Source organism: Portunus trituberculatus, chromosome 44 (genome assembly GCF_017591435.1).
Source record: "Portunus trituberculatus isolate SZX2019 chromosome 44, ASM1759143v1, whole genome shotgun sequence".
Taxonomy (NCBI): domain Eukaryota; kingdom Metazoa; phylum Arthropoda; class Malacostraca; order Decapoda; family Portunidae; genus Portunus; species Portunus trituberculatus.
The window spans coordinates 23,342,840-23,355,309 of NC_059298.1; the positions used below are offsets into that span (position 1 = coordinate 23,342,840).

The following is a 12,470-nucleotide window of genomic DNA, read 5'->3' on the forward strand; positions in this document are numbered from 1 at the left end:
TCTTATTCTTTCTCTCGTTTGTTTTTCCTCTTTTGTCTTCTTACTAGTACTACTTCTATTATTATTGTCATTCTTTACTGTTGATCTATTTCTCCTTCTTCCTTCAATTCTTATCTTGTATCATTATTTTCTTTTTTCCCTATTATCCTTTCCCTCTTTTTCTTCATTCCTTTCTTTCTTCTACTACTATTATAATTCTTCATCGTTGATCTATTTTCCCTTTTTCCATTTTTCTTATTTTATCTTAAAGTGTCCCATACGTTTCCATTTTTTCTTCTTTCTATTATTCTTTCCCTTTTTTTCATTCCTTCCTCTCTTCTACAACTAATACTTATCATTCTTATCTATTTTTCCTTCTCCATACATTTTTTTTCTATTCTATTTTGACGTGTTATTTTGTTTTTCTTTCTAATATTCTTTCCCTTTTTCTTATTCCTTTCTCTCTTCTACTACTATTACTATCATTAATTACCTTTGTATGTTTATTTTTTGTACCCATTTTTCTTTCATTTTTCGTCTTATTCTTTTCTCATTCTATAATCCTTCCTTATTCTTTTGCCTTCATCTCTTTTGCTCTTCCTCTGCTATATTTTCTGTCCTTTATTCATTCTTTTTACTACTATGTCTCATCTTTTATCGCTTAGTATTTATTCTTGTCTTAATTCTGACCTCCATTCTTTCGTTCAGTCTTCATTATTTTATTCTCCCTCCCTCTTATCGTTCTTCCGCATTGTCCTCATATTCTTTCGTGTTCTTTCCAACCTCATTCCACTCTGCTATTTCCTTCCTCATATTTTCTCGTCTTGTCCTTCAATTTTTACTATCTATTCTTATTCCCGGTGTCCTTTTGTTTCCTCTTTTCTCGTTTCTCCATTTTACGTCATCTACCGTTTTTTTTTTTTCTTAATTCTTTCTCAATTAATCCCTTCAGTACCATGACCCGTTCCCATATTCATTATGTTTACTATTTGGCGATTTTATACAGCTTCAGAAACTTGTGTAGGGATTAAAATAGGGATTAAAATAGTAAAGGGTCTGCTCAGTAATCTTCGGACCTCCATAAACCCTTCCTAATGTAAGTAAAATCATCTTATCACACCCAAAACTCGTGGGAAAAATAAAGCGTCTCAGTACTGGAGTTAATCTCACAATTCGCATAAACACTGTTTTTTTTTTTTTTTTCATGTTCTGGTATGATTTCAGTCCATCCCTAACTCCACCCTCTTCTATGGTTAGCGATCTGTCTTTTCCTCAATTTTTTTTTTTCCTTCTCCAATTCCTTCAGTTTTCTTTACCCAGTTTGTCATTTCCTCTCTCATCTGTCTCTTCTCCCACTATCTACCCTTCCCTTCCCATCCCTGCCAATTCTTCCGCCACCGTCTGTCCTAATAATGTAGTCGACCCTTCACTCCTTCCCCCAAACCCTCTCTCTCTTCTATTTTTTTTTTTTACCATTCCTCAACTTTCCTCCCTACTTTATCCTTACTCATTTAGCGTCCATCTCCCTGTCCGTCCCTCTGTCTGTCTGTCCTCCGTCCTGTCAGTTTGCTCGGTGGTCGAGTCACACATTAATAGACCGGCTATATTTTCCCGTCTTCAGCTTGGCAGTGGACACGCGGGTTACTGGCCTCACCCCCGCCTTGGATGTAGAGTGGCAGGCAGGGCAAGGCGGGGCAGGGCGGGGTGGGTCGAGTCAGGTAATGGCATAAAAGTAAGTAATAAAAGTCGTAATATGAAATCGATTAACTTCCACCAATTTCTATGTTTTCTTTCCTCGATTCTTAAGTGTCTCATTTGCTGACTGGTAGGAAAGTACAGGGAATGGCAGATTCTTAGTACATCAAGGGGTAATATCGAGGGGAAACGTTAACAATAGTGGACTAGAGGGATTTGTATCGAGTACTGACCATGGCTAAGGGTTATACTGTCCAACCTCTCATTTTCTCTACCCTTACCTAACATGATTCTGATTCTGTGAGTGTGGAATGCTGTGAGGTGAGAGAGGACAAGGCAGGGAGGAGGACGTTGGAGGCGGGCAAGGTCATGAGCTAACAAGTAAGGTGTCAAGTTGTCAGGTTTATTTATCAAGACACGCCGAGGGGAGATAGAAGCCAAATATCAGAGAAGCACAAATGAACGCCAAGGAAGAGATCAATACCAATAATACTCTTGTTTGTTCTTGGGAGGGAGTCTGTGATATGCTACACGACCTAATCTCAAGCAAGACGTGAACGATAACAGAGGGAAAGGCTCCTCCTGGTGATCTCAGACACACGGATGGTCTTGTTCACGCCCACAAGCCCAGAGCAAAATAAAAAGGAAGCATAACAACAAAACAAAAAGGATCCGCAACAAGGAGATAAGAACACAAACATCATTAAAAACATTGGGGAGAAAAAACATATACAAATTAAACACGTAGTTGCAAATCACACACACACACACACACACACACACACACACACACACACACACACACACATGAAGGGTACTGAGAATCATTTACATATTATCTTAGTAATTTAAAATGAAGATTAAGACAGTCAAAGGAATTAAGCAAGCACACAAGGGGAGAGAGAGAGAGAGAGAGAGAGAGAGAGAGAGAGAGAGAGAGAGAGAGAGAGAGAGAGAGAGAGAGAGAGAGAGAAAACAAGGGTGAAGATGACAAGAAAGCTGCACCTCTGACTCTACCAATGTGAACAGCAACTCATAAGCAACAACAACACAAGAACACACAAGACACCGCGCGACAAGAGTTTTTTTTTTTCGTTTTCTTTTCATTGTCAGTGTTTGCGTGTGTGTGAGAGGGAAAAAGTAGGTTAGTGAAGACATTATATATATAAAAAAACTCTACCTATGTGTAAAAATAAATAAATATGCATCGCTTAAGTGTCTTTCTGAAAATAAAAAACTACACGCATTCCGATTGAATTTGCCAACATAGAGTTCAAAATAAGCCTCGATCCTCTTCATTCCTACCTCTTTTACCACCATCGATTCTTAGAAAACAGTAAACAGTCAGGGCGAGAAATACAAATGAACAATACTATACAATTTTTTCTTCTTTCACTTCCATCTTATCTTCAATCATTCTATAATTCTCATTCTATAATCCTTTCCCTCTTCTTTTGTCCTCGTCTCTTTTTTTTTCTCTTCCTGCTCTTTATTCATTCTTTTATCATCTATCCTTGTCCATTCCTTCACTCAATCGATTTTATTCTCCCTCCATTCCTTCCTTCTTCCGCATTGTCTTAATATTCTTTCGTGTTCTTTCAAACCTCATTCCACACTACTATTTCCTTCCTCATATTTTCTCATCTTGCCCTTCAGTTTCTACCACACAACACAACACAACACACACAAGCACGGGGATTAAGACACTGACCCCAAATAGTAACACAAGGATGGTCTAATGTAGTGCTCCAAGTCATCGAGTCATCAAGCGGGAGAGAGACGGGTAAGCTACGAGGTATAGGGCAGATAAGCTGATAAGGGAAGGGTAGCAATAAGACCTGAGTGAGATTGAGAGGTAAAAGTGAAGAGGTGATAAAAACAGAGAGAGAGAGAGAGAGAGAGAGAGAGAGAGAGAGAGAGAGAGAGAGAGAGAGAGAGAGAGAGAGAGAGAGAGAGGTGAGTGAGTGAGTGTGTGTGTGTGTGTGTGTGTGTGTGTGTGTGTGTGTGTGTGTGTGTGTGTGTGTGTGTGTGTGTGTGTTTTGGGTGTGGCGGGTATCCAATGAAGGAGGAAAGAATACTTAGGCGATGAAAACGTAAGACAGGAAGAAAACGGGAGGTGTGAGGGAGAGAAAACGAAGAGAAGATGGACTTGAGTTAATGAGAGAGATGAGACGCAAGTTTGGGATCGAAAAATAGTACTAATGACGAGAAGGCGATGAGAGAGAGAGAGAGAGAGAGAGAGAGAGAGAGAGAGAGAGAGAGAGAGAGAGAGAGAGAGAGAGAGCCTTTCTTACCTGAGTACCTCCACCACCACATCCCTCGCCGCCCTTCTCAGTGTCTGCTGCAGGAGGGCGAGGGGCCAGCGTGCGGTAGAGGCCCCGTCCACGCCCACCACCACATCCCCCTCCCGCAGCCCGCACGTCCGCCCAGCCTGCCACGCACAGGGAAAGAAAGAGACGTGATTAAAAAATATATCTTCCGTGACACCAAACCAACTAAGGTCATATGGCGCGGCAATATGAAATTAATTAAAGAAACAGTGTTAAAATGAAGGGTAAGAGGAACGAAAAATAAGAAAAAGAAAAAAAAAGATTCATAAACTAAAACTGCAAAGTACTGAGAACTTATATTGAAGTCTTGAACATGAAAACTGGGAGGAAAAAGAAAAAAAAACTGTTTCGGCATGAGAGGTAAAAATAACAAAAAATAAGATATAGGTTAAACTTAAAAAGGAGATTTACAAACTGAAACTGGAAATTACATAAAAGAGAGTTGGGATTTGAATATAAAACTTGAAAACTCGGAAGAAAAAAAAATTCGGAGAGAGAGAGAGAGAGAGAGAGAGAGAGAGAGAGAAACTAGAAAATAACCATTCATCCTCAAGCCTCGATGGCGCAGTAGGCAGCGCGTGAGTCTCATAATCTCAAGGTCGTGAGTTCGATCCTCACTCGGGGCAAATGTTTTCCTGTGTTGCGGGGATCCTCACGTGGCCGAGCACTGCTGAACTAAATACCGGTAGGCGAGGCGGAGAAATAAAGACAACATAAATAAATAACCGGCTCCTCAATACCTGCCCCACAAACTCCTGCCAGCGGTGTAATCTCATTAAAGACCAATATAGTTTGAAAGATGTTTTTTTTTTTTTTATTTCTCTTGGAGCACTTGAGGTTATTTGACGCTGGCTTGTGTGTGAGGAGGAGGTGGCAGTTGAAGCTGGCTTGTGTGTGAGGAGGTGACAGTTGAAGCTGACTTGTGTGTGAGGAGGTGACAGTCCTGATCAACTCCTACACTCATCTGGTGAACGGAGTGGAGATGAAATTCAGTGCAACATTAGAACTTCAACTACGAAACGATTCTATAAAGTGAAGACTGAAGAGACGCCGTAGCCTTAGCTTTGGTTGTATTGCACTGGATTATTGTGGTATTGTGAAGGGTGGACGCAATTGTTCCTCTATCATTAGTACACGATAATGACTGAAAATAAAAGGAAAATAGAGAAAAAAGTAGGAAGGCTAAGGAGAAATGTAGATTGAAAACTTATTGCGCATTCTGTTATCATACTCGTGTCAGATGTACGTAAACAAGAAATTCATTATCTCTCTCTCTCTCTCTCTCTCTCTCTCTCTCTCTCTCTCTCTCTCCTTCTCCCTCTTCATCTTCCTTTTCCTTTTCCTTTTTCTCTTCCTCTTCCTCTCCTTCTCCTTCCCTCTGCCTCTGCCTTTCCCTCTTCCTCTCCTCTCCTCTCTCTCTCTCTCTCTCTCTCTCTCTCTCTCTCTCTCTCTCTCTCTCTCTCTCTCTCTCTCTCTTAATTTTCCACAATTTTCCGTATTCTTGCATGATAAACTTAACTTTTCATGCCATCATCCACTCCACTCCACTCCACTGCATCCTACTTATATACATTCTCCACCTCCCTGAAACCACACCACTTCTGCTTCCTTAAACGTCCCTCCCTCCCACCACCTCGACTCCACATAGTCTCTTTTAAGGTTCTCCACTTCTCCTTCTTGCAAACTCTTCTATCTCCTCCTCACCTATTTCTTTTCTTATTCTCTCTCTCTCTCTCTCTCTCTCTCTCTCTCTCTCTCTCTCTCTCTCACACACACCCTTTACTCGTGTTTGTTTTGCTTCTACGCTGTGTGTGTGTGTGTGTGTGTGTGTGTGTGTGTGTGTGTGTGTGTGTGTGTGTGTGTGTGTGTAGAGAGAGAGAGAGAAAGGCGGGGGATAGGAAGGGCCAATCACCAGCCAGCCAATCATTCTCTCTCTCTCTCTCTCTCTCTCTCTCTCTCTCTCTCTCTCTCTCTCTCTCTCTCTCTCTCAGATGTTTTTATTCCAACAGATTTTTTATTCCTATTTTGCCTATTTTTCATTTTTTTCATTATTATTACACCTAATTGTTTGTTTATTCCTTCATTCTATTCTTCTTTTTCTCTTTTACTTCAACACTACGTCTCGAAAGAAGTCTAATAATTACTATATTCCTCTAATCCTCATCTTCCTTCTTCCTCACCTTTACATTCTGCCATTTAAGCAATTTTTCTTTCCTACAACCCCTTATACATTGTTCCTTCCATGTTTCAATTCCATCCTCCCTTCCTTCCTATTGTGTTCATGATAGGACTGCGAGGGATGGGCCAAAAATCACTCACTCTGCCCTTGGTGATCATCTGGCCTCATTAGTAATACGTGGGAGTCGTGTTAAAGGTGCATAAAGGGTCTCATTTCTTGCAGCGTGTTTTCAAGGGTAATTTGTCTCGCCTTCAAGTAAATGTGTGTTTCTGTAATGCTTGGGAAATACTGGTGCTGTATTTTTTTTTTTTTTCCCTTTTATAATGAAATATTTTAATTAAGTGTTTTGTTTCTATTTTTCCTTATTTATCTAGATTTTGTTTTTTTATTTATTTTTTTTTTTTGTCGTGATTCTTTTCTTCCTCTTCTTCTTTTTCTTCTTTTTCTTCTACTTCTTTTCTTTTTCTTCTTCTTCCTCCCTCTTCTTCTTGTTCTTCTTTCTCCCTCTTCTTGTTGTTCTTGTTCTTGTTCTTGTTCTTCTTCATCTTTTTCCTCTCTCTTCTTCTTCTTCTTCTTCTTCCTATTCCTATCCTTCTTCTTCTACTTCTCCTTCTCCTTCGCCTTCCTCTTCCTCTTCCTCCTCCTTTCCTACTATTTTCTTTTCTTTCCCAACACATTAGCTCCATTTAATTTCTTTTCTAACCTATTTTTGACACAACTTATAACATTCTCTTTATGTTTTGCCACGGACTTTCTTCCTTCAATCCTCGATAATAATTTCTTCCTCTTTTTTTTTCTCTTGCATTTCTGTCACCATCCAAACTTTCATTCACTTCTACGATGTCTCTATCCTGAACCTGTGTCATTATTATTTCCTTCTTTATAATTTCCCTTACTTTTTTTTACCACTGCGTTTTCAATTTTCAGAGCGCTCAATTCCCCTCCACTGTGTAATGAACCTTTGCTTTCCTTTAGGTAACTTTCATTCACTCCAACCTTACCTAATGTTATTTATCTCTTCTCTTTCCGTTTACCAAGTCGTTATTTCCTCTTCCCTATTTAAAAGTGACGTTTCCCCTCTCCGTTTCTCTGATTTTTTTTTTTTCTGAACGCATTCATTTCCTTTCTTATTTTTTTTTCCTTTTCCTGTGATGCTTGTCTTCCCACACCAGCGCCTCTCTTCTCCCTCTCCGCCGCTATCTTCCCCTCTTTCCCTCCGTCGTCATACCCTTGTCACTAAACCATCACAGTATTTATAGCGAATCCTTGCTATTTTTATAAAGCTTGGGAGCCTCTGCCCTTATGCAACTCTCTCTCTCTCTCTCACGTCATGGAAATTCACTTTTGGTATGTGTTTTTCAAAGTGCAAACCAAATACGTCACACGCATTTCCTGTTCAACTCCCACCTTCTCCTCTTCCTCCTTCTTGTCACTATCATCAGCAAACACTCCCTCACTTTCCTCCTCCTCCTCCTCCTCCTCCTCCTCCTCCTCCTCCTCCTCCTCCTCCTCCTCCTCCTCCTCCTCCTCCTCCTCCTCCTTCACCTCACTTCCTCCTCCCAATCACGAGAATCCAGACGTCAAATAAGATAACACGCCCACACCAATCCTGAATTTACTCTTCCCACTTTCCCTTGCTCTTCGTTGAGGTTAATTTACTCACAAAAAAATCTCTCTCTCTCTCTCTCTCTCTCTGAAATTTACGACTCTCATAAGAAAAACCTAGTTGAACTTCATCAATTTCCCCCTTTCCCCTCACACTTAACGTCGCCTTCACTCCCATTAGCGGGGCAACGACAGGCTACCGACACACTCACCCCATACTCTTTCCTCCCCTTCCTTTCCCTTCCCTTCCCTGACAACTTTACTTCCTCACCCCTTCTCGTCTTGCTCTCATCCTCCCTCTCGTTCTTTTTCTTCTCCCTCTCCTCCTGGCCCTCCTCCTCCTCCTCCTCCTCCTCCTCGTGATGATGGTGTTGGTATACAAGACGGAAGTGGTGTTGCATATGGTTTCTACTTTTGTGTTGTTTGCTAAAGAGAATGTGCTGGTGACTCAGAGGAAAACTTCGGTATAATAACTCGGGTATTGCTATATGTACGTGGGTAAACAGGGTAGGTAAGTAGGTAGGTATACAGATGATAGATAAATAGATATAGATGCGTATATAGAAAGATAGGTATATAGATAGATGGTTAGATAGGCCGGTAAGTACGTAGGTAGGTAGATGGGTATATAAAGCACAGATGTAGTTTAGGTGGTGGTAGCGGTGATGGTGACAGAACATGGAAACTTTGTAATATTTTTGTGAGCCATCAACACACTGGAAAGTCTAAGAACAGAGGCAATGCGACTACCAAGATTAAACCCGTGCAACAACTGTATCAACGTTATAAAAGTGAATTCCAGAACCTTATCAACTATATCAATCGACGCCACACACTAGGTAACGCATTTCCAGCACCAGTTCACTGTTCATTTTTTATATAAGAGGGGAAAAAACCGGCCAGGGGCAACAAAAACTGGGAATAAAAAGGCCTATTTATTACCTCTACCTGCCTCCCAGTCACCCCGCTCACCTGTGACACATAGAAAGGGTCGCCGTCCCCCCCAGCGACCTGGATGGTGAAGGTGTGGCTGAGGGGGACGTGGACGAAGACGGTACCTCGGCGGGGCATGGCTAGACAGAGTGGCTGCGGGACATCACAGAGTCACACCACTCACTCCCGCCTCACAGGATCGGCCAAGGCTTTACCGTCCTCAGCACTTGTCCCGGTCACACGAAATTGATACAGTTCATTTAGATTTGTTCTTTTTCTTCATGGAGACACTAATGGAAGTCACTCGCGCTCGTGTCAGCTTGGTTGGGGGAAGGCCGAGGTCACTCCTGTTTGGCGAGGCTGTGCGGGCAGATGTGTCACGCCCCAGCACGCAGGCTAACCCCAGGCACAACAATGACCAGTGTTACTCCACAAGACAGAGCTTAAAACTTCCTCGCTTGCCGTGCACCTCTCGAATGCCCAATTCTGTAAAAGAAAGGCCATGTAAGGTCAAGAAAACACCACAGTAGGCAGAAACTGAGAAGAATTAAAGCATATCTATACAATAAACAAGTGCAATGGGCCACCGCTCCCCTGCAGCACACCAACACCGCAGGAATGTCGCCACGACCTTCGCAGCAAAACAAACAAGCACGCACACACACACACACACATCACTCCTCCAGGCTTACTTTTCGTCGTGAGTCAGTAAAAAAAACAAATCTCATTTCCTTTTCTCATTAAGACTGGTGGATGCGCCAAGTCTTGTCCTGAAGGGGAGCAAAAACAAGAGCCAATTTGTAAGATGATGGAAAAAAATCCCGAAAGTTACATTTTTTTTTCCCGGGAGGCATGCAGTGTTGGCACGGGGCTTACTTTAGAAAAATACAATAAAACCGTTGATGTGAAATCCTTGAGGGAAAATATAGTGTAATCTCCTGGCTACTCAAAAAAGACAGAATTTCATGACCAAGCGAGTGACGAATGTGACGGATGGCGGAAAGGTGTACTGCAGGACAAGAAAGCATGAGTGTGAGAGTCAAGGGCACCTCTCTCTATTCCTGCCCTTCTCTATACCTCGTCACCACCACGCGGGTGACGCCCCTACAGGCTATAACGTGCCCGTGACAGCTGCTGCACACACACACACACACACACACACACACACACACACACACACACACACACACACACCGCCCCCGCTTGGCACCGTGCCATCTCCGTGCAGGGTGTCAGGGCAAACCCATCTCCTGACGTGACTTCCTACCTCTCTTCTTCTACATTAGAGTTTTCATTTTCCTCCTACACCATTCTATATCTTCCTTTTTCTTTCTTTCATCAGAGTTTTCAATTTATTTGTGTATCTTTATATTTTCTATCTTTTTTTTCATTCTGTTCATCTCATTTTATATCACCTTCAATATTTCTATCTGCATCCTGTATTTTCTTTCTTTCCCCTTTTGGCAATCGGTTCTCTCTCTCTCTCTCTCTCTCTCTCTCTCTCTCTCTCTCTCTCTCTCTCTCTCTCTCTCTCTCTGCTACTTCCGCTTCCTCCACATTACATATTGAGATTCAGTTACTGTTTCTATTATATTTCCTCATCTACTTTTCTAATACCTTCTAAATCTCTTCATTTCTTCTTTTCCCACTAGTTTAATATCCTCTTTTCTCTACCCCTTAGCTCCACTTCCCTTTCTACACCACCATCACCACTACCACCACCACCTGCCCACCGAACACCTCACCACTCACAGCACCGCCTACACCCCACCTGTCCTTTCTCTTCTCCCGGGATGTGTACACCTTCTCTCACGCAGACGCAGGTAAGAATCAGAGTCATGCTCCTCAGAGACGCGGGGAGGCGGTGAGAAGAAAGAGGAACACCAGCATAAGGGCGTGAGGGAAAGGATCGCGGTTGGAGGCAAGGAAAGAGAGATTGTTTGATGGATTGTCAAATACTCTCCCGGCGGCGTCTGTGATGAAGGGAGAGCAAGGTGAAGGTTTGTGGGAGAGGAGAGATGATAAGGAAGAAGGTCTGAGGAGGGTAGTAGAAGGTTAGAGGAAGGAAAAAGAGCCTAGTTAGGTTTGAGAGAAGGCAGAAAGTTTGAGGAGGAGAATGTACAGTAAGGAAAGTTTGAGGATGCAAAAGGTTAGAGGAAGGAAATAGGAGGGCAGATGTAGGTTTGAGAGAAGGCAGACAGCTTAAACAGGAGGATGTACAGTATAAAAAACTCTGAGGATGCATAAGAAGATTTGAAAGAGAGCATTTGAGGAAGGGAAGAAAGGAAGAGAGAATAAAAAGGAAAGTGAAGTTATGAGGGAAAAAAATGGGAAGGGAATGTATACAGTGTTGCCAGGAAGAAAATAATAGTTTGTCAAGAAACAGAGAGGAAGGAAATGAAGTAAAGGTATGAGAATGAATGTTGCCAGGAGGAAAGAAAGGATTGAAGTTATGAAGGAAAGGGAGAGGAAGGTGAAGGTATGGAGAAGGCAAGGAGGGTATAGAAGATGGGATGGAGATAGGATATGTGAAGGAAGAGTGGGATAAGGAAGGAAAGAAGAGTGGGAAAGGATGGAAGTTATGAAGGAAAGGGAGAGGAAGGTGAAGGTTTGAAGAAGGCAAGGAGGGTACGGAAGATAGTAGGGCTTGGTAGAGGATGAGGATGGGACATGTGAAGGGAAGAGTGGGAAAAGGAGGGGAAGACTGATAGGTGAAGATTTGAGAGAGGGAAGTGATAGCGAGTCTTGAAAGTTATAATGGGCGAGTAAAGGCAGAAAGTAGAATAAGAAGGGGCAGTGAAAGATGCCATGGGAAGAAGATCATTGAAATTAAGAAGAAAAGAGAGAGAATGGGTGCTTGGATTGAATGAAAATAGTAGTAAAGGTTTATTTGGGAAAGGTGCAGGAAAAAGCGTAATGAAGGATGAAGTAATATGGGGATCGTAGATAAAAAATGGTCTGTTTGAAATAAAAGACATAAGTTAGAGATGTAAAACGACTAACTACTTACACACACCACAGAAAATGGGCAAAAGAATGGAATAAAGACGAATGTGTACTACGCATGCTCAGTGTAGAGAATGGTGATCTGCTTCAGGACGAGGAGAGACCAGTAATGAAGTAGCGAATAAAACATGTATTGATCAGAAAAGAGGTGGTTATGTATTAACCTCTTCAGTACTGGGACGCATTTTTACCTTTAGTTTTGTGTATGATTAGACGATTTTATTGACATCAGGAAGGATCAATGAAGGTCAGAAGATTAATGGCCAGAGTCTTCACTAGTTTAATCTCCCACATAAGTTTCTGAAGCTGTATAAAATCACCAAAAAGAAACAGAATGAATAAGAAAACGCGTCCTGGTACTAAAGTGATTAAGATGCAAGTTTTATGATGTACTGATTGAAGGATGAGTGTCGCCCCGCTTCCCTGCCACGCCTTGCAGGGATTTAAAGACCCCAGCATCCTTGATCTCCACCTTGCCACACGTCTCTTCCCACCATAAAAGTTAATTTTGCACGACATAGACTTTAATTAATGTTTTCTTCTTCTCCTCCTCCTATTTCTTCTCCTTCTCCTTCATCTTCTTTTTCTCCTTCTGGTATACTGTGGTCGTTCTATACCGGCTGTTTAGGTGCTGACCCTGGGCTTCACCGGAATTCCCTCACTACTGCCACCTCTCCTTACACATCAGAAAACGGACAAGAGAATGGAATAAAGTAGAAGGATTGTGTACTGCGCGTAGTGCA

General features: G+C 42.0%; 1 protein-coding gene and 1 non-coding gene across 14 annotated transcripts in view; one reads left to right on the top strand and one right to left on the bottom strand.

The window, feature by feature from the left end:
- The window catches only part of LOC123519092 (titin-like), a 148,153-nt gene that overhangs the window by 132,929 nt on the left and 2,754 nt on the right, over nt 1-12,470 (bottom strand). For all 13 annotated transcript variants that reach the window (XM_045280288.1, XM_045280293.1, XM_045280289.1 and 10 more), the window contains exons 2-3: nt 8,761-9,207; nt 3,969-4,105 (exon numbers count right to left, since the gene is read on the bottom strand). In XM_045280288.1, the coding sequence (XP_045136223.1) occupies nt 3,969-4,105; nt 8,761-8,859 (236 nt within the window). In that variant the 5' untranslated portion in view covers nt 8,860-9,207. The remainder of the gene's footprint in view (nt 1-3,968; nt 4,106-8,760; nt 9,208-12,470) is intronic.
- On the top strand, nt 4,558-4,630 carry Trnam-cau. Its single transcript has one exon. It is a non-coding gene; the product is annotated as a tRNA-Met (tRNA).